The sequence below is a fragment of the Eptesicus fuscus genome, chromosome 11 (assembly GCF_027574615.1).
Source record: "Eptesicus fuscus isolate TK198812 chromosome 11, DD_ASM_mEF_20220401, whole genome shotgun sequence".
Taxonomy (NCBI): domain Eukaryota; kingdom Metazoa; phylum Chordata; class Mammalia; order Chiroptera; family Vespertilionidae; genus Eptesicus; species Eptesicus fuscus.
In genome coordinates, this window is record NC_072483.1 from 22890036 (window position 1) to 22913279 (window position 23244).

General features: G+C 36.3%; 1 protein-coding gene across 1 annotated transcript in view; it reads right to left on the reverse strand.

Moving 5' to 3' along the window:
- LRP1B (LDL receptor related protein 1B) overlaps window positions 1–23244 on the reverse strand; it is a 1704605-nt gene that overhangs the window by 864281 nt on the left and 817080 nt on the right. The window contains exons 6-7 of the mRNA XM_054723549.1: window positions 19461–19718; window positions 4621–4783 (exon numbers count right to left, since the gene is read on the reverse strand). Of these exons, the coding sequence (XP_054579524.1) occupies window positions 4621–4783; window positions 19461–19718 (421 nt within the window). The remainder of the gene's footprint in view (window positions 1–4620; window positions 4784–19460; window positions 19719–23244) is intronic.

The window sequence follows — 23244 nt, forward strand, 5'->3', positions numbered from 1 at the left end:
TATACATTTTATTAATTTTCTTCCATCTCTGACACTTCTATTATAGAGAAAGGGCAAATAGCAATATTATTTCCTCTAATTAATCCCCTTTTAATGTGCATGAATTTCATGCACCGGGTCACTAGTAGAAATGTAAGTGTGTGCCTATGTGTAGGGTAGTTCTGCCTTAAAAAGTTAGGACTAACAATTTGCAACCTATGAAAATGAAAATGTGAATTTCAAAAGATTAGGGACAGTTACAAATTCCCGATGAGCATGAGACTTCTCAAGACTGATACTTCTATGAGAAGAAAAAGAGTACATAGAGGCACTTCTTTACATGCTTACTCATATCCAAAGCCATAGCAACTTCAGTACCATCTATTCTCAAATCAATAAGTAGTAGTTAATTGTGGGGGTTGCAATCTGTAGTTTTAATTTGCCCACAGTATAGTCCGAGGGGCTTAATAGTCAACGGACCGCAACAATCCTAGTTATATGTCCTATTGCAAGTGAATAGTGAGTGCAAGCTCTAACTGGAAACCTGGGCTGGCTCTAGGAGCTCCCTAACAGAGTGAAAAACCTGATGTTTATCCCAAGGGTCTCCTTGTTATCAAACTGTTTGTGTACATAGGTAAACCTGCTTCATTTTCTAGTTTCCCACATTCACACAGCACCTCAGATTAGAATCTCATTAGTCAGTCCTGCTCCCTGATGGCTGTTAATTTTGATTCTATCTTTAATTCCTCAGCCATGATTAGTTTCATCAACAGTGAGGATCCAGAGGGGTGATGGGAAAGGGCGTATTAACTATTAAATACTGCAAATCACTCCCACCTGAATTCAATTTCTGAGACTTGAGCTTCACTCCTCTGCCTCCTGTCAGATGTCCTGCTCATGCAGAGAACAAAAACAACATACTTTCCCTTCAATACTAACATGGGGTCATGGATTAACAAATAAATCCCTCCAATCACTCTCTCTTTCTATAAGTCAAAAGTCCATTCTCCATAGAAAGAGGTTATACACTGAACTTGGAAAATTTTCTATTTCTGCTGTTTCACATGACATAGGAGATTTTCCCTCTCCCTCAACTTAGCCATCACATGACTATTGATTTTGGATCTATACATGGTACCCTAAGTCTTCGAAATATATTTTTCCAAATTTTCAATTTCAACTTCAGTACTATCATTAAAATATCTCTTTAAATTTATACAGTTTTTCTAACAATTATCAGGGTTAGGATTAATTGATCCCCCTTTTTTCAGTATTGTTGAAACAATTTTGACATTCATGGTGAAATGAATTCTTGTCTCCAGTTTAGTGTAAGGATTTTATTTTATTATTATTTTGTTATTTTTTAAAAATATATTTTTATTTATTTCAGAGAGGGAGGGAGAGAGAAAGAGAGATAGAAACATCAATTATGAGAGAGAATCATTGATCGGCTGCCTCCTGCATGCCCCACACTGGTGATTGAGCCCTCAACCCCGGGCACGTGCCCTGACCAGGAATCAAACCGCGACCTCCTTGTTCATAGTTGCTCAACAACTGAGCCATGCCAGCCGGGCAGTGTGATTATTTTAATAGGAAGTTCAGGGCCATGCCTTAGAAACAAAATTATAAACTAGCTCACTCCTGCCTTTAGCTATAATTCTCATTGGGCCCAAATACTACATGGTTTACTATTGAAACAATGTTATATTTAAAAACACAGGTTAAATGGCAAAGAAAACTAGGAAAGGATTTTATTCTTTTGAAAGACCTTAAAGTTAATTTAAATACATCTTGCACAAAATAAATTATTAAAGTAATGTTGCCTCTGCTACCTTCCCTATAGCACAGTTACTCTGTACAACCTACAACTTTCTACATATACTTCATATTTATTCCCAGGCTATATCACTTTTATTTCTCAGTACTTTCTTATATAATATTTTAGTCTTTATAAAATAAACCATTTTAGGAAGGTTTGTAGTAGACCTAATGGTATCATAAATGTTGAACACATTAGTAGTTATTTTTGAGGCAACATGTAAAAGAGAAACTCACATATTCTACAGCTCAGAAAGTGTTAGGGTCGGATTAATATTATTCAACAATTTTTAAAATATGTTTTTATTGATTTTAGATAGAGAGGAAGGTAGAGGGAGAGAAAGAGAAACATAAATTGGCTGCCTCCTGCACACTCCCTACTGGGGATCAGGCCCTCAACCCAGGCATGCGCCCTGCCTGGGAATGGAACCTGTGACCTTGCAGTGCATGGAACAACACTCAACCAAGTGAGCCACACCAATCAGGGCATTACTCATTATTTTTAAGATAAGAAAAAGGGTACAAAGAAGCATCTAATATCGCACAACTAGTTCTTGGTGCAGCCAGAATTTGGTCTCAGGGAAAGTGACTCCAGCATTAAGCTTTACATCATTAAACAAGCAGAGACAAATAGCAGAAATGGTAGTTTTGATGTTGGTTGGTCTATGATTTCCATGTCACCTTTCAATCTAGTGGAAATTTCTTCAAGAAAATATATTGCCAAAATTTAAAAGGTAAAAGAAAAATCTCAAGAAGCATCTCCAGAATTAGTAATCTATATTCAAACAATGAAGAGCAATTTAAAAAAAAAATCCATAGAGGGAATAACAATAATACTATGAGAGGCCTTTGATAAAAATGGAATAGGAGGTAGACACAGTGAACTTAAATGTGTAGCCAAATGAAAGATTTTTTTCAATGCAGCCTTTAGGGAGGTAAGTCAAATATTTTTCTATTTCCATCATTTTCAGGTCAAGCTCTTAGAGTCAGGTCAACTTTTAATACATTCTCATGTTTCCCAATTGAAGTTATAACCAAAAAAGCAAAGATATATCACCCCATACAATTAGGAAAAGGTGGGAGAAAAGACAGCTTGCATATTTCTCCTCTAGTGGGCCATGCAGCGGAGTCCTTGTCTCAACTATTCAAATTACTCTCACCCAGCCCCAAAGTTAAAGCTAAAGGAAAACACCCACTCTTCCTTCCCTAGACAGCATCACATTAATCCTAGCCAAATATCTGATATTAAAAGAAAAGTAGAATATATTTGAAAGTGTTCTATTATATCTAGGCTTATATTTATAAAAGAGCGGAGAGTTTCCTTCTCTGATTTCTACCACTCATTGTTGAAAAACGGTGTTAGAGAGATGGAGCGAATGCAAACAAAAATTTCAAAGAACTTGTTATGATAAATGACAAAGTTCCATTTAGACAGTTACTAGGCCCAAAGGAATCCAGCCTAGAACAGATGCAAACAATGTGGGGGTTTTCTATTCCTAATTCCTTGGACAAAAATGACCAAATATGGTTCTTTCAGTAATGACAGGGAGAAATAGGAAGCTTGAGAACATAGACTATGTTGCTGCATAGAAATGGAAATGGTGTCCACATATATATTTTAGATGGGCCATTTTATTTGTAAAGCATCTCTGGATCTTTGCTTATAAGAATGGGAAGAGCTAAGAGAGGTAGAATGAGGGGAGAAATACCATAGTTTCACCTTCTAACATTTTCGACAGACAAGTCTGTCTAAAGGCTAATTTGAAATTCAGTTAGCACATACAGGGAAATACACGCAAGCAAATATATTTCTAAACAGAATGCCGAAAGGATGTTGTTAGCGCATTTGTAAATTTCCAATTTTTTCTTACTACACTTATCCAACAATGCAAACAAATCAGTTTAAATACAACTTCTTTTACTAATGCCTCTTGAAGCATCACTGCAGTCAGAATGAGTCAAGGAACCATCTGCTGCAAATACAAATAGAGCTCCATTCAGGAATTATATTACACTGCCTTCCTGGCTAAGTTCTTACGTGCAAGCTGTTCTTGTCAAAATCAGAACCATTGTGATGATGCATCTTAATAGTCAATCAGACTTTAAGTAAAGAGTGACAAAAGTCCACATATGGATGACAGCTGTTTCTTCAGTAAATATTTTCCCATTTATTGAACGGAGGCTTATGGCAGCTTAGGATATGTTCCATCAGACATTTCAGCCTGAACTGCCTGGGGATGATTCAAGCAATAAGGATAAAATTCAATTTTCACATCTTTGCTACAGCTTACACCTGAAAAAACAACACATCCTCCAATAAAAGTTGAAACTATGTCATTAATTTGACAGTATCCTTGACTAATACTGATGATGACAGACCTAAATTGATGACTCTACTTTTTTTGCCCCTCCCCCTGGAATACTAGCATTTGTAAAATTTAAGTAAAACCCATGTATTGACTTTCTAATCATATAAAAAAGTTGACGGGGATTTAAACATTTATGACTACTTTTGATAAATTATTAAATATTAGACAAGATTAATGAGCCTTTATCTAAAAGAAGCTCAGATACGGTCTCTTTTTAACCAAGAAAATGGCTTGCAAAATTGGGAAGTCAATAAAAATGTGCAGATAGATATTGTTTCTCAGCATCTGCATGGTAAATGACACCCTTTTTTTCTTCCTTTAATGCAGTTGTTAAAATAAACATTTAAAAAATATTAAGCATGTAGTCTTATACTCCACAACTGTCATCTGACTCTGATCTTTTTTTTAAATGGAAATTCCTTCAGATCTAACACTAAAAACAAGAATGTCTTACCCTGCTATCGGATCTACGGCTATTGCCTTAGGATTATGAAGCTCCAGATCAATCAGGGTGACACACACAGACCCGTTGTAATTGCAAACAAAGATCCGGTCACTGACATGGTCCACGAAGTAGAGATTTCTGGTGAGCCAGTCAATCGCCATGTGTTCCACATCTGAAAAACACACACACAAAATCATTGAATCACAGGTGCAAATCGAGTACCATGAGCCAAAGTGTACATAGGTCTGCCCAAACCATCACAGAGGACATTTTGGGAGTATAGGTTGTTTTATGATTAAAAAAAAAAAAAAAAAAAAAAAAAAAACTGCAAAGAAAATTTGTTGTTATGCCAAAATAAGTGATTTAAGTATTCTGTAAAAACAAAACAAAAGTTTCTTGATAACATTCTTCTTGCTACTTAAAGACTGAAGATGACCTAGACACAAATGGATGAAGAGTTTATAAATCCTAAAATATAGTTACTACAATAAAATTTTACTAGTTTTTGCATTTGCCCAAAATAGTTCATTCAACCCAATTGTCATAACTGGCTCCATGGCACAGCTAAACTCTTTAGTAGTAAGAAGTGTGAACATTTTTTGTGAACTTAAAGTAAATCCTTATTTTAAGATCCTCTTCTGTTACAAAAAGGAAGGATGGAGAAGATGGAAGAGGAGAGCTGTAAGATCCTTTGTTTATAAAATGTTTCCAAAACTTGGAAGTAAAGCAAAAGGAGGGGTGGAATGTTCTTTCAATGATGTGTGTAGGCATTGCGAAACATGCCTGCTCAAAGATGAATTAATTCTTTATAAGAGTGATGTTCAGGAGTACTTGCTGTGATGATAGAAATACTTTATATCTGTGCTGTTCAGTAAAGGAGCCACTAGCCACATGTGTCTAGTGAGCACTTAAAATATGGCTAGTACAACTGGGAAACTTAATCTTCACTGTATTTCATTTTAATTAATTCAAATTTAAATATTAAAAAGTGTAGGGAGCTAGTGGCTGCTATGGATGGTGCAACTCTTAAAAAAAACATGTTTGACTTGAATATTTTCTATTTGATCAGATTATAAAATTTCATGCTAATTAGATTTTTTTTTTCTGGTAAAAAGAAAAGATAATCCCAAACCATTAACCATTTTTAAATCTAATCTATAAATCTTATTTAAAAATTCTTTTCCTTTAAAATACCTATAAATATTTTATTCTACTAATGCTCTTAGAGCAGCAATATTGGGCTGGTTCCCTCAATAATGCCTTAAATAAATACATTTCTGATTTTTATTCATTCCTGAATTTTATGAGTCTTATTTTTACGTATGGAAATTATACTTTGATGCCTCCCTGCTTGAACTCACAATGGATCTATGATTCATTGACTAAGAAGTATTTTCTTCTTCAGCCTGAACCTAAACATTTCTCCAACTCTATGCTTCAAAAGAATTCCTTAGTAACATGCTGCTTCAGTTCATATTCTCTCAACAGAAAGACTAATGTAGATGCATGTGCCATCATTATTATTTATAATGGTATATTGTCAAAGCAAAACAGAGAGAGCAGGGACTTTGTGGGAATGTTTACCGTGCCTTACAAGGACAAGCAGAACGTGGATATTGTATTAATTGGAGACACATTTTCAAACAAGTGATTACAGTTTCTTTCCTAAATTACACAGTCTTTATGGCAGCATAAGCATTTAAATGTTTCATGCAACACATGAAACTTTTTTTCTCAACCAGTTCAGCAACCAGAATTTTTATTTATTTATTATTTATTTATTTATTCATCCTCACCCAAGGATATTTTTCCATTGATTTTTAGAGAGCGTGTAAGGGAGAGGGAAAGACAGAGAGAAACAGCAATGTGAGAGAAACACATTGATTGGTTCTTCCTGCACACACCCTGACTGGGGCCAGCACTGGGGAGGAGCCTGTCACCAAGGTACGTGCCATTCACCAGAATTGAATCCAGGACTCTGTCCAAAGGCCGACGCTCTATCCACTCGGCCACACCAGCTAGGGCAGCTACCAGAATTTTTAAAAATATGAACTATTTCTCAGTCTCCAGAAATCTGTAAATGTATGCTTTGTTTGGTTTGTTAATCTTTTTGTATTATTATATCAGCTACTGCACAGAACTCACTGTTTCCAATGTCATTGTATATATCTTGGATTCAGATAATATGCCAGAGTATGTTCAATGATCCATCCCTCATGCTAGGCATGCAGTTGGTTTAGTGTATGCACTTGTAATTCCAGACAACATATCTGTTTGACAGCATTTACACCTTCTTTCAACTCAGTATTATAACAACTACCCGAGTTTGAAGGAGCACGGTCTCACTAAATAGCCTGATAATTAGAAAACACTTAGTAATTGTAGGAATTGGTTTAGTTTCTTACATTTGAAGTTTCTATCTGATCTTAATGAGATTTTTATTAAGATTGGAAAATTAAGGCAATTGGAATTCAAGTAAGCTGACAGATAGATAGATAGATAAATTTGGCTAAAATGATTTGAACATTTTAGGAGAGAGGTGAATTTTTATAGAAAACAGATTCAGCATTTCATTTTCTGATATATAACAAAGTTTATTGGAATTGCTAAAGATAGCTATAATTGTTTTATGACATTATATTACAAAATAATTTCTAAGTTTTTTGTAGTAAGACCTTTATTACTTTACTAGAGGCCCAGTGTTACGAAAATCTGTGCACTCGGGGGGACTCTCTCAGCCTGTTCTGTGTCCTCTTGCAGTCTGGGAGCTCTCAGGGGATGTCCAGTTGACAATTGGCAGGCTGATCGGGGGTAGCGCCGGTGAGTGGCTGGCCCCACCCCCCCATTGCCCCTCTGCCACTGCTGCTTGCCGCTGCCCCCCCCCCCATTGACGTCCCCTCCTTCTGCCCACTGGCACTTGCTGGCCCCGCCACCCCCCCTCCCCCACTGGTTGTTCAGTTGATTTGCATATTACACTGGAGAAGGAGTGTTATTTTCCTGGGGTTTGCCCCATGGCACTTCAGATGAATACACTCAGAAATAAATGTACTTCTACTTTTAGAATACAGAAAGAAGAGTGTCTTCAGTTAGTTTAGGCTGCTACAATAAAACACTATAGACTGGGTGTCTTAAACAATAAGCATTTATTTCCCACTGTTCTGGAAGCTGGGATGTTCAAGATCAAGGTGCTGGCTGATTCCATGTCTGGTGAGGGCTCTCTTGCTGGTTCAAATAAGTACCTTTTTCCCCTGCTTTTTAAAGATGTCTTTAATTCAAACACACACACACACACACACACACACACACACACACTTTTCTCATTCCCTCCCACTTTACTACCTTCTGCCCAGCCCCTTTCCCCCCTCCAATTACCTTTTCTTTCTGTATCCAAACATGGTAGAGAGAGAGAGTGAGAGTTCTGGTCACCTTGGACTTTATAAGGGTATAAATCCCATCATGGGGTTTCTACTCTCACAACCTTCCCTAAACCTTCCTCCAAATACCATCACATTGGAAGATAGAGCTTCAACATAAGAATCTTGGGAAGACACATTCAGGTCATAGCATTCAGAATTATAGAAATCGCAATTCATATTGAATTCCACATATGATAAATAAAATAATTGCTAACAATAAATTCTGAAATATCTCATATTTATACATTACATCAGCAATTTTCAACCCAAGTGCTGTGGCACACTGGTATGCCACAAGAATTTTTAAAACATGTAATACCTGACTATTTAGTCAGGGATATTGGCCTCTTTTCCCTTAGCTTGTCAAATAGAATAAATGACAACAGCCAACATAACACTGGTCCATGGTAAATGAATCAAAATCATACCTATTTTTTTGTCAGATTGGCAGAAAATGTAACATATTTTTTGTGCTGCAGAATTTTAGTACTTAGTTTAGGTGTGCCATGAAATGAAAAGCGTTAAAAATCACGTCATTACATCCTTATCTCAATACCCATCTTAGTTACTATATTGGATTGAAAAATACCTATTTTTAAAACTCTCATTTTCATATGTAAATACCACTTGGACTTGGATCAAGCCAAAATATCATTATTAATCTTAATGTTTCTTGTTATTTAAGTTCCAACAAAAAGTTCTAAGAAAATTGAGTATTTATTGTATATCTGGCTAGAATAATCTTTCAATACTTCTTAACTTTTTATAATAATGTTTAGAAATAAATCAGATGACACATTCAATATGAACTACCAAAAATGAATTGACTATCTGCATTATTCAAGGGGGAAAGTTGGAATATGCAGATAATTGAGTTTGAGTTTATAAAAATAATTACTTTGATTCTCCATGTAATTTTGTGTAAATATTATCCCAGTGACATAGGGTGCACAACATTAATAGAGTCCAAAATAATAGCTCGATGTAAACAGAGAGATTATTATTTGCATAATTGACACATTATAAGTATTTTCCCTCAATTATCTGTACTTTAGGAACAAACACCTTTTTTTCACAAATTATCTAATAACTGCTATAATTTCCAATGGCATTTTGTGTAATTGCAATCATAATGTACTTTTTTAAGTTAAAATATTTTGTGGTGATACCCATGTATACTTCTAATTTACTTAATTATATTTTTCTTACAAATTAATTACTTAAAGCTCTAAGACAGAGTAAAATATCTGAAACAGAGGGAAGGTTAAAAACATTTATTTATTTTTAAATGTTGTTTTAAAAATGTAATGGGAGGGTCCTGTTCAGAAGTTCAGAGACAGTTAAATAGCTCTCTTGGAGATAACAAAAATCAAACAACAAAAATATCATTTTTTTCAAAATCCACATATGATCCTCAGTAGAATTCAATTAGGGCATCTTTCTTCCTGCCAGATGTGACCCTTCCCCCATGTCTATGAAGGAAGATGTTCCTAAACTTGAAGAGTTCCTAAAGTCAGGGGCGAGGAGACAAACAATAAACTGGGCGTAATAGGCACCTTGGAGAAAATATGGGAGTCTTTTCTTTAAGTAAATTGATGATTCCAAGGAAAGGTATGAAATTGAGGAAACCACACTGTGACATACGTACTCTGAGTAAAAATAATGTGTGGAAGTGAAATATTCACACACACACACACACACACACACACACACACACACACACACACACTCCACAGAGCCACTTCAGAAGGAAAAATATATTCTTTTTAATTCCTAAATAAGAAGAACAAAACATAGTAATCACTGATTTTATTTCACTCATAAGTAACTATGGTCAAACAAGAATTTCTACTAAGAAAATATGATATTAACTATATTCATGCTGTTATTAAAATGATAAAAAGTCTTACAGAATATTTCAAGCACAGATCTAATCATCAGATTTACAATTTCAGGAAATCCATTTGCATTGTTCAACAAAAGGATTACCAGGCTTTGGGGAATTACTTCATGTTTACCACTCCCAGAAAAGGTATATATCAACCAGAATGTCAATTTGTTAATTTATGACTACTGATAATGAGGTCCTTGTAATCAATAGGATAGCACAATTACTAACAGGCACCATCCTAACAAATTCCTTTCTAGAATTATTGTATCTGAAAAACCAAACCTGAAAGTTCTTTGAAAACACAGAATCAAAGCAAAGGAAACTCCATAGACCTGAGGGTTAGGCCTTCTAAATTTTATGAGGTGCTTAGAAAGTTATCAGAGCTGCACCATAAATTCTACCCTTTTGTCAACTAGAGTACCTCAGCATAGTCTGTCTATCTGTTATCATCTATCTATCATCTATCTATCTATCTATCTATCTATCTATCTATCTATCTATCTATCTATCTATCTATCATCATCATCTATAGATATATAACTATATCTACCTATATTTATATATGCATACTAGAGGCCCGGTGCATGAAATTTGTGCACTGGGGGGGGGGTGTCCCTCAGCCCAGCCTGCACCCTCTTCAATCTGGGACCCCTCAGGGGATGTCCAACTGCTGGCAGTCAGACCTCCCTCTCACAATCCGGGACTGCTGGCTCCCAACTGCTCGCCTGCCTGCCAGCCTGATCACCCCTAACCATTCCCTTGCCAGCCTGATCGACACCTAACTGTTCCCCTGCTGGCCTGATTGCCCTCAACTGCCCTCCCCTGCTGGCCTGGTCACCCTCAACTGCCCTCCCCTGCAGGCCTGGTCACCCCAACTGCCCTCCCTCCCCTGCAGGCCCAGTTGCCCCCAACTGCCCTCCCCTGCCAGCCATCTTGTGGCAACCATCTTTGACTACATGGGGGGGGGCAGCCCTCTTGTGCAAGGGTGTGAGGGTCAATTTGCATATTGCCTCTTTAGGATTATATAGGATTATATAGGATATATAAATTTAGACCAATATTTCACAAACATTTTAAAATTTCTTCACCATCTCATCATTTGACATTTCTTTTCTACTATCAAGAGGTTTTGTCACCATATTCTCATCCAACTCATGAAAAATATTTATTATAATTAAATCAGATATCCCTTGATACTGCATGCATTTCCAAGTTCTAGAATACTTTTTGCTCCCATCCCCAACCACTAGTTTCAGTAATTAACATTGTGGATTTTAAAACATGTTTCATGACTTATTAATGATGAAAACAGCATTGTGTCTTCCACATTTCAGATTGGTAGATAAAGAGAACCTGCTTAATGCTACATCCTACCTGAAACAGATAAGTGTGATGGGGCCATCAAAATATTCCCACTTTGATTACTAAAATCCATAAAGTTCTATACAGCATCAAGACAAATTTAGAGGGAAAAATGTTTGTGTCTAGTAAATGTGTAAAGTACATTTTACCAACTTCAAAGAAAAATAAACATGAACAGTTTAAGTTCAGCATCTCCCTAATTTCTGTTTTGGTGAGTTTCAAGCATGTTTCCAAATGACAATACAATAGTAATTGAGTTCTTCATAACATGGCAACTGAGCTAACAATAAAGACAAATTTATAGAGGAACTGAGTGCTGAGAGTTGTTTTTTTTTTTCTTTTTCTTTTTAACTAGGCATTCAAAATGGCCTTTTATGGTTGTGTTCTTGTTGTAAATCAGAACAGCTTACTTACTTCAAAGTACAAATCTATCTAATGTTAATGTAAAAATTAAAGAATAATTTAATACCAATGCCTACAACATTAAGCATTTGGAATCAAGAAGGGAATTCTGCTAGTTCTCTAAAAATGTGTCCTCAGATAAACAGCTTTGCTAAATTTAACTCTTTTTGTTAGGTTGTTTGTTTGCTTTGAGCTCTCAATGAATGGCCTGGTAAGTTTGCTAAAATTCAAGAGTGCAGCAGGAATACATTATTGCATTACACACACACACACACACACACACACACACACACACACACACACACAGCAGTCATATCTCAAAAAAGTCATTTTTATGTTTCCATATAAATATGCTAAATAGAAGAAGAGAAGCTTTTAAGAGATATAAAAGGTTTAATAAAACATGTATTTCCTTATAAAACAGCATTTATTTAAAAATGCATCTCTGGGAATAGTTATATCCTCCTGGAGTATGTACTTTGGATTTTTCACAGATGTTCCCTAGGAAATACTAAAAAAGCAGTTATTGCAATCAAAATGTTGTGCAGTATTTGTATCTTCACAAGATATACTGGTCAAAAGTCTGAATTCTAAACAGCTAAAACAAAGAAAGAAAGGGGGAAAAAAACACCATTTGCCTGGCCAGCTTCACTCAGTAGGTTGGAGTGTCATCCCATACACCAAAAAGGTTTCAGGTTACATTGTTGGTCAGGGCACATACCTAGATTTCAGGTTCTATCCTGGGTCTGGATGCATATGGGAGGAAGCTGATAGATGTTTCTCTCTCACATTGATGTTTCTCTCTATCTTTTCTCTCTCTCTAAAATTTATAAAAACATATCCTCAGGTGAGGATTAAAAAAAGCACACCTTTTTTATGGGAGGGAGAAATCTAGTCTCATTGATTTATAAGAAAAGAATGGTCATATTGCCTTTTCAGTTCTCAGCTAGGAGCAAAACAATTCCTGAACTTTTTATAATGGATGCTAAAACCAGAACTGACCAATTGTTGAACAAACTTCATCTCCAATGAAGAATAAAAAGCATAAATTCTGGTTCAAGGTAAGACTTCTGTCAGGACTACTCAGAGGCTGAGAGACACAAAGAATACCCTGACCCTGCTCTTTATATCCCAAAATGCATCTGGGGCCTCGATAATAGCTAAGTGTATGGGATTGGGATCAGAAGCACATCCACCATTTTATGCATCCAAGGACCTAAATACAAGATAGCAGAACTTCCTTCCTAATAAAAAGTCTATGCAGACCAATGGAAGGAGAAGGGTTAAAAAGTCCACTGTGTTGTTCTGTTTGATCTCTCTACTAAACTTAATTGACTTTTATTATAAAAGCTTTGGCTCCAATACTGTTTAATTATAACTGATAAAACTAAAAAAGGTTTGGGTCAAGTTCTTCTTATGGTCATTGATGTTAAATTTCAAAATAAATCTACAGGCACACACCCTAGGGAAGTCAGAGACTGAGGCCAAGTCAAAGCCAGTAGTCGCTGAACAGACCCAGTCACTGAGAAACAGGAAGACTAACATGTGAGGCTGTTACCTAGACACAGATCAGATCTTACTGGCCATCATTCAGACTGGTTTTCTAAATATCTCTGGTAGTGATTTGGCATAGGCTCTCCAGAAATTGGCTCTACCCTTGTTCCCTCTAATTCTTAACTTCTCATCCTTTACTTACATCTTAAGCTTAAAGGAGCCACCCTTTCGGGGGGAAAACTAACAGGTCAACAGAAGATTAAAATACTGTGTATAATCCATTTGCCCTATCATGTCCTGGGTCACGTAGAAATGGCTACTCAACTCAACAGTAAAACTTTTGGAAAGGACACGATATCTTATAAAATGAGCAAGAGATGATTGGTTATAGGAAATGAGAACCTATTTTCTAGGTGAAGAAGCAGATTATACAAACATACATGGAAAACAGAAAAATAAGTGCCTTATAAGTGTAAGTACTGTTTTTTATGTGGACCATGGGATTTGAGTGGAACAGGTAAGGTAGGTCAGCTTCCTGCAGAAAAGCCAGATGATAAAATTTTGTTTTATCCTGAGGTAAATGGGAAGCTGCTACATTATATAGCATGTAAAATTTCCTACACTAATTTGACCACAAAATCTTTTCTAAGAATGTCTTACATTTTGATTTTAATAATGATGTATTATGATCACTCTAGCAGAGGTGTAGAGATTGAAGTGGACATATAAACCCACATTGGAACACTAGAGTGTATAATTTCAGTACTAATCAAAGAAGGCAAATTAAAACAATGTGAGTGACTTTTCATTAACGAGGTAGAGAAAGATAATTATAGAGGAAAATTCATAACAATTCAATATTTAAGTATACTAGTATGCCTTGTAAATAAATTAGGCCAAGTTTCTATGATGATCTCTACATCATTATAAGACTGAATAAACATAAGGTGTTGCTATAAAGTTACATAATCATCTTCTAAAGTACAGACTCACTATGAGTTGACTAATTAGGAATTAGTATTTGTACATTTATAGGTGGATTATTGTGTCACAATATTAGCTCTGAATTTTCAATAGGGACATAGCCTGATTATTCTTGTCCAGCCATACCTTGATAGATGACGCTTGTGAAAAAGTGAAGACTGTGAAATTCCTAGGCTGGACTGAGGTAACTAGGGAATCTTACCTAATAATAGACAAACGTGTAAATTGACCGTACCTCTGCTACACCCACAGCCAATCAGAGTGAGTAGGCAAATTAGAAGGCCAGAGATGGTGACCGCCCAGCTGCTCCAGGCACAGAGTGGCCAGGGGGGCAGGACACCTGCTATGAGAGGGAGGGTGGGGGGGCGAAGGGATCTACAGGAGCGGCACTCTGGCCACAGCGAAGAGGAAGACTGCAGACTCTGGAGTCTGCAGGGAAGACGAAGATGGCAGACTCTGGCCTGAGTCTGCAGTGAAGACAAAGTCAGCAGACTCTGGCCGGAGCGAAGGCCTGGGTCCCAGGTGCCAGAGGAAAACCGGTGCTGGAAGCCAAGGGAAGGAAGGCCCATTGCACGAATCTCTTTGTGCAATGGGCCACTAGTATTTTATAATCAAGAAAGGTCATTGATTAGTACTTACTGAGACCAAGAGGTAAATATTTCTTCTTAACTTAAAAATTTTTAGTTTTAAGCTCATTTTCTCATTTACAAACTGACAATTATAAACTGTATACAGTTCATATAATTTTTGTGATAACAATGAGGTATACATTCAGAATTATTAATGTACTAGATAATATTCGGTAAAATGTTATGTGGTTATTAGAGAGTTGCTAAAACAAGAGAAAGAAGTAAGACTGATAAAAGACAAAGGTAAAGTGTCAAAATCCAAAAGTTATCCAATCAAGAAATGAGTTTAATAGATCGAGGCAGAGATTCACGTAGAAAATTAGCTAAGGCTGAAACAGGCCCAAAGCGAGGGAATAGGCTAATTCAGAAGCAGAGTCTATAAAGAATAAACAATCCTTTTATTTGTGTCCAGGCATAGTCTGCTGGACTGGATCTGAGCCCATGAAATGATCAAGACAAGCTGGTCAACTCCATATTAGAACCCAAAAAATGATATCAAATTTTGCAAAATATTGGAGAGTAACATATAGAGAATGAAAGTGTCTACTGTTTACCTGGGGGAGAACAATCTGGTTCTGAATCATCCTTCTTAATAAGGGATAGCCCAGAAAATATTATCTGTCTCAATAATATCTGTGCACTTTGTCCTGAGGAAATAGCTGGATATCACTACTTTTGGGAACGCCATCATTTTTGTTGAATGTGTGTATGTGTGTCCTACAACTACTCTCCAGGAAACATTTGGGAAATAATTAGTTATTGCAAATGTGCTTTCTTTGAATAGTTTATTGGAGAAACAGTTTTGCTTACAAAACATTCACTTTAAAAATTTTTTATCAAAATCTGCAACTATCAGGCTAAAATGCTAGTTAATAAATACGGGTATCTTTAAAAAGAATAAAATCCAATGAGAAATATAATCTCTAGCATTTTCCCCAATGTTCCTCAGTTAATTGATATAATTTATTAAGTATATTATTATCACTCGTCTTCAATTTTCCACAATATTTCTTAGGAGTATTTCTCAATGTTAAAGGTAGGCCTCTCTAGAGGGCCAGTTCAGAATCATTTGGTAAACCTTTTCAAGTGACATAGGCTTCCACAACTCATCTCATTCACTCCCTTTCCATGAGTCTTATACCTTTTATTTTTTCCATTTAGCTACTGTTTTTGTGAGCTGCTGTTGCTAATGCTAGTGCATCTAATCGATTTGGCTTGCTAAAATGAAAATCAATAGTTGAGGCCCAATAGGGCAGAGTGGTGCTTAACAAAAGTCATGAAGTCTGACCTAGCTCAAACCCATATCCAATATTTGTTGTATGCTGCTATGTAGTTTCCAAGAGTCCCAATTTTCCCTTCAGCCTAAAGGGAAAAACAATGTCTCCCTACTGCATATAGTCATTCATTAAGTTATAAATATTATTACTTTTGGAAGATTTGGGAAGTTCTTTGAAGGGCCAGTATTTGCCATTCTAATGTAGAAGAAAGAACATTGGATTTGGATGTCCTATCTCTGCCTTCTTTTTAGATACTCAGTATTGCCTAATACAACTGAGTTTTGTAGTTGTTTTATCTATCATAAAACAGGAATAGCATATCTCTCTGGCTTAATCCACAGAGATGTGTTTCATATGCATGAGATGAGCTAAGCAATAAAAAATGTAATATCACAATAAATTGTTTATCAATTTGTTATTATGCAAGTTTTAAGTGCAAGTCAGTCTGATCTATAATGATTGAGTTTCTCCTTATAGGTATCCTTTGAAAAATACTATTTTATATTTTTTTGAAAAAATGATATTTTCTGTAGGTAAATTCAGAGAAAAGCATCTGAAAATAATGGAGTAGGGTAAACTAAAGAGATAAACTCTGAAACATGGGTAGTGACAGGTACTCAGACATAGTCCCATCAATTCATAATTTTTGCTTCTATGGTGTAATAGAGGTTTTCATGTAATTATACATGCAAGGAATATTCCTATTTCATTATCCACTCACAAACTGTCATGGTGAATGCAGTGCCCATCATCCAGTGACAGCTCCTCTGTGACATGTTGATGAAATGCATAAGTTACAAGCAATGATAGAGGAGCCCAGCCCTGCTCACACCTCCCTCCACTCTCATCATTGAATTTCTTCCACACATTAATTAATTTTTCTTTAAGTGACTGAAATTGCACAGATCAAATATGACTTCATCAAAAATTATTTATTCTAACTAAAATACTGCCATTGACTTTACTTTTTATAGATCAAAATGAATGTTCTCGTCAACATTTCAATAAATTGCCTAAAAATATATCTTTATTTTTTTCTAGGTTTACCAAGAATTGTTTTATAAATCAAATGCCAGTAAAATCTAAGTTACAAACTATTTTCTGTAAACATTCCAATGTGCAATTGCTTGATCATACCCAGATTTATTTTAAACAAGGGGCCCATTGCAGGAATATTCCTGCAAGAACAGGGCTTCCGGCGGGCTTCCCTCCCACCACTGCCACCTCTCCCACCCCACCACCTCTCCCACTGCGGTGGGTGGGGTAGGGCGGGGCAGGCAGGGTGGCTGCTGCCTGCCCTGCCCGCCTGCCCCGCCCCACCCACTGCCTCCCATGCTTTCCCTCCAGCAGCCACCTTGCTTTCCACTTCCCCTCCCTCTTCCTTCTATGCTGTCTTCAGTCTTCACTCTCCCTCCCTCAGCATATGCAAATTAACCACCATCTTTTTTGGGGGTTAATTTGCATACTCGCTCTGATTGGCTGTGGGCGTAGCGAAGGTATGGTCAATTAGCATTTTTCTCTTTTATTAGTGTAGATGTGTGGTTTTAAAAATACAAATTAAAGAAGGATTTCTACAATTATTAGAACATATTATATAGAGAGGAAAAGTTACTTAAGTAAGTTCAGATAGTAATTTTACCTGGCAAGTTAGGGATTATTGTAGCTACCTGACTACCAGTATTCCATTTCCCAAGGACAAATACATTTGGATTACTTGAGGTAATTGCTGACATGGCAAGGATTGGAGGCCTTTGTTCAATTTCCAACTGCTATCTATGCCAATGTCTAGAATACTCAAATCATATGGAAGTAGCCTTTGTGCTACTTCCACTTGTTATTTACTATTTATTATGAATTATAATTTCTCCATAGAATCCTTGAACTAGGCAGTGTTAACAGCCTTCACTAGACACTTTGATCCACTTTCAGAATAAATGGCTTCATTGATTTGTAGGAAGCAGTTATAGGGTTAAGCCTCTGACTGACCTGTGGCAGGGTCACAAACAAGTTCGTTTGGAGGGCAGACCCCTCCCAGCATAATTAAGCCTAATCCTGTAACTGATCCCTAGATCCTTCCTGGGTAGCTAGTGGGCTGTGGGAGGGGCAGCAAGTGCTGCCTTAAACAAGTGAAACTTACAAGAACATTGTTAATTGCCTTGTTTGTCCCTGATTATAAATAAAGCCTCAGCTTTGCAGTCTGGATCTGTTATGTGGCCTCAGCCAGGCACAGAAAGATCCACCCAGCCCCAGCTTTCAAATCTATCTCTGTGTCTCCTCTCTTTATTTCTAATATTTCTCAATCCCTGCCTGCCTCCACTTAGAACCGGTTCGTTCATCTCTCTTTCTGCGCGGGACACAGAAAAGGGAGATCCCCGCCATGTCTGGCCGCTGCATCAGGCCCCTGCATTGATTTTTTTATTTAAGAGAATCTTCAGAGTGTTTGATTCTGTCTGTTAAACATTTATTTCTGTCTATGTAAATATATACAATCATTTTTTATATTTGACACTGATTCATTTAATCTAATCATGATTATTTAACATTGCATCATACTATTTTCTTACATTTAATAAGGATCGATAACCAATTCCTTTAATTGTATGACAAAAACGTTAATAAAATATGATTATTAAAACCAAATAATAAGACATTACATATCCGAAAACTAAATTTATTCTATTATAGAACTTATCTTTCTTCTTAACTTAATTGTACATTTTTCTTCCTTCCTCTTCCTATTTTTATGTTAGCAATAACTGTAATAATAAGTTATTTCTGTAAATCACAACATAAATGGATGTGTGTATGCAACAATGTGATTTCAATTTATGGTAATATTCAGGAAGAAAATAACAGTTGATAGTTTGTGAATTTCTGGCATGAGAAATCAAAGTGAATTATAAATCATAAATCAGTCTTTTGTAAGAAGAGTGTATAAAAAGTGATTTGCTGGTGAAAAGTGTCAACAAATACAAGTAGTAGTTACCACTTAGCATAAAACTAATAGTTTTCAAGGTATTTTAACAAACTCTGTAGTTGATAAGCTTATAATAATCAATTCTGTTTCTCGCTTTCAACAAAATCCCACCTTCACTATCACATTGTGAACTACCATTCAGTGAAAAAAATCACAGTTCTCATTGAGGTGATACTGTAATAAGCATTAAAAAAGAATTAAAACTACCTATGCAATGCACTGTTTATGGAAACAGTGAAACTATACATGTATGTGTGAGTATATGCAAAACACATAGTGCATATATTTAAGTGCATTCATACTTGCATATGTAGCTCCCCATAGCCATAACTTATGCTAGAAAATCTAAGAATTCTTTCTACTAGTCTATAAAAGTATCATTAAAGGATGACATATAATATGAATTGAAACACTTACTGTGGAAGGATTGAAGAATATTGATTGTCCATTCATCTGTTAATCTTCCTGTTCTTGTTATCTGAATACATTTGAGCTGATTTGAAGATTCTCTTGATTCAATCCAACAAATCATATCTTCATTATAAATAAAATCTAGAGTATGAATTTCATTTCCATTGACTGAGGTCAGGGTTGCCATTTTACTTCCATTAAGATAGAAGACCTCAATGGTTTCAGAATTTGCAATTAACAGCATCGGTGGCCTGTCTGTAGGTTCTGGGATAAAAGAGAACATGAAAAGTGAGTTCAGTGACAAAAAGTCCCTTTGCACAATTTTGCATTACTTATTGAATTATTCTGTATTTTAATGCATCTTTAAAATAAAAAAATACTTACAAAAACATGTATTAATAACCCTCATGTATGCTTCACTAGGTATATATTTCAGTTCTTTTCTCTAAGGAAAATGGTCTACTGAGCATTTGTACTCTTTATTTCCTTAGTTGTAATGTGTTATCTAAATATAAGAACTTGCTATTTACTTTCATTGCTGGTAAATAAAGGGAGTGCTGTGAGTTATTTTTATAGCAATGATGATGGATCTGGCTTTCCTTATGAGCAAGAGCATGCTTTCCTGAGATGGATGTATGAGGTCAGAAATACATGCTCAGGATCAGAACATGCAAAGCTCACAGGCTCATACAAAGAGTGACTTCAGCCTCATTGGTTCCTTGACTGGCCCCAGGAGTCAATCACACATTCCCTTAGTGACTAGATTATGATTACTGAGCTACCTACTTCCATATTTCTTCCCTATGGTCAGGAAAATAAGGTTCTAAATGGAACAGCAACAAGTTCAATACTACTTATTGAACAATGCATTTTTGCTTGTGTTAGTATTGATAATTGACCAGAATTTCAATACCTTTAATATTTGAAGGTAATAGTAAAATCCTATATAATTAAAGGCTATTATGCAAATTGAACTAACGGCAGAACAACTGGTCACTATGATGCACACTGACCACCAGGGGGTAGACGCTCAACACAGGAGCTGCCCCCTGGTGGTCAGTGCGCTCCCACAGGGGGAGTGCCACTCAGCCAGAAGCTGGGTTCATGGCTGGCAAGCGCTGCGGCGGTGGTGGGAGCCTCTCCTGCCTCCATGGCCGTTGCATATCCCCCGAGGGCTCCCGGACTGCAAGGGAGCACAGGCTGGGTTGAGGCACCCCCCTCCTCCGAGTGCACCAATTTTGTACACTGGGATTCTAGTCTCATATAGAATTAGTGTTGAAAGTGTTTGGCTAGCCCTGGCCAGTAGGTTGGAATGTCAACCTGTACATCCAGAGGTAATGGGTTCCATTCCCAGTCAGAACACATACCTAGGTTGCAGTTTAGGTCTTGGTTTAGCCAAGTACAAGAGGCATCCAATTGATGTTTCTCTCTCACTCTCTCTCCTTTTTCCTCTCTCTTAAAAAATAAAATTAAAAAATCAATAAACATATCCTTGGGTGAGAATTAAAAAAAAAAAAAGACAAAAGAAAAACCATTAAAATTTTTTTAGCGGTACAATCCTATCTAATAAAGAGCTGATATGCTAATTAGATCGAACAACCTTCTGGATGTCCTTCTGGTGACCTTCCGGATGAAGCTGGGTCTGCGAGGGCCGGCTGAGGCTGTGAGGGGCTGCGAGGGCTGGCCGAGTCTGCCAGGGCTAAGCCCCTTGCACAAATTCCGTGTGTCAGGCCTCTAGTTATATTATAAAGGTAGCTTTTTTGCTACTTAGGAAATGCAAAAAAAAAAAAAAATTGAACATCTTCAACTCCTCTTTTTTCCTATCCTCTATCCAATGTATCATTAAAATCTCTTTGATGTCAAACTTATTAGGAATCCCACCATTTCACAGTGACTACTACTACCATCCTGCCCCAAGCAGCAATCATCTCTTAACTACATCATTTCAATCGCCTTCTAACTAGTTTTGTCACTTCCATCTATTCCCTCCTCTTCTTTAGTCTATCTCAATATGACAGTCGGAGTTATTATACCTTTAAAATGTTAAGGCAGACCAAGTCAATCTTCTGCCCATTTCCAAGAGGGCTCTCATTACAATCAAAGTAAAAGTCAAAAAACTGTGTCCTGGTGTTAAAAGCCTTACCTGATTTGACCTAATTTCTTCATCTCCTAACTACTCTCATCCTCCTGCATCTCATTTCAGACATGGAGTACTTCTTACTTGCCCCTTTTTGATCAAGCCAGGTGAACTTCTCAATCAGAGGTTCTTTATTCTTCCTGGAACTATCATCCCCGATATATGGCCAACTTGCTCACCTCCTTTTAGGCATTATCTGAACGTCACATTTCTGGTGAGGGTATCTCTAGCTTATACAAATTGCAAGCCACTATACTCTCCATTTCTTGCATTATTTTTCACTTAAAATCAAATATAGATATCTTATTTATTTTTTTCTGATTCATTGTTTTTCTATTTTTGCTGATGTAGCTCTAGGATTTTTATAAAGCTTGGAACCCAGTGGTCATTCAATACAAATTTTCTGAATAAATGAAAAAGACACGTGAAACTCTTGCCCAGTAAAATTATTTAGAAACATTCTGTGAAATGTTACAAAATAATTTGGTTTCTTAACCTATGAATGGAAACTAGAGAAAGGTGAGATATTCAGAAAATTTCATAAATATCATTTGATCTTTCAAGAAACTCACCCTGAGAATTGTAAAGATAAAAAAAAAAAAGCCAAAACATGAGTATTTGAATTTTCACCCCCCTAAACAATTCTCTCAATCAAGCCATTGAATTTTCCTTTGCCTTCAGAAAGATAATGAAAGGTTTTGACTTTATAAAAGCAAAAAAGTAAAGAAAAATAACAGCAAAAAGCTCAATGAGATTATAAAACGGGTTACCCTAACAGTCTCTTTCTTGCGGAGAAAACAGACTTGTTCTGGACAGCCTAGCATAAACTACAAAAAAGAAGTCTCAATAATGTTAAAATCATAGCCAATAAAGAGTTCTCTCAGAAGCAATGGTAAAATTGTGAATTATGACTGTTTAGCATAACCTTGTCAAGGGACTCCATCTGAGCTTGGTTAGCCAGTTGGCTTCTTTCCTAATCTCTTAACGTCATTTTGAAAGACTTAATAGTTGCCCTTTCCAGTTCCTAAATTTGCAAGTCCAGAGTGAGTCTTTATTCAACACTCCTGGCTCTGCTTGTTTGTTTGCCCGCGTCCTCCCCAGTTGACAGTGGCACTTTTGAAACTTGTTAGATCCTAGGTTTCTCAGGTTAAGATGGCTGTGTTATCAGTTTAGCAAAGATATACTGACATTAATGTCAGAGCTTATTTTCTTCATTGACAATTGAAATGACCTTTAGTGAAGTTGCCTCTCCTTAAAAAATGAACCGTTATTTAAAGAAATCTTCTTTGCTACCAAGCTTTCTGAGAAGTCCAGATGTATACAATCATTTCTTAATTGGCTACTAGTCAGTAAATTTAAGTATGTCCTGAACATTATTTGGAGAGGGATTGGAACATGAAGGAACACTGAAATTCCCTGAGAAACTGAGATAAAAATGAATTAAGGATCAACACAGCCAATGCTTAATTGAGATTAATGCTTAATTGATCAATCTATTTGATTTTTGTAGCTGCTTTTCTTTAGTGAATCAGTTGATTGTTTTAATGCAAAATATATCAACCTATGATTTTAAAACCTGCAGGTAAACAGAAAATCAATCAAAATATCAATCAAAAGAAAAGCTAGATGCTTCATGTTTTGATTTAACAATGG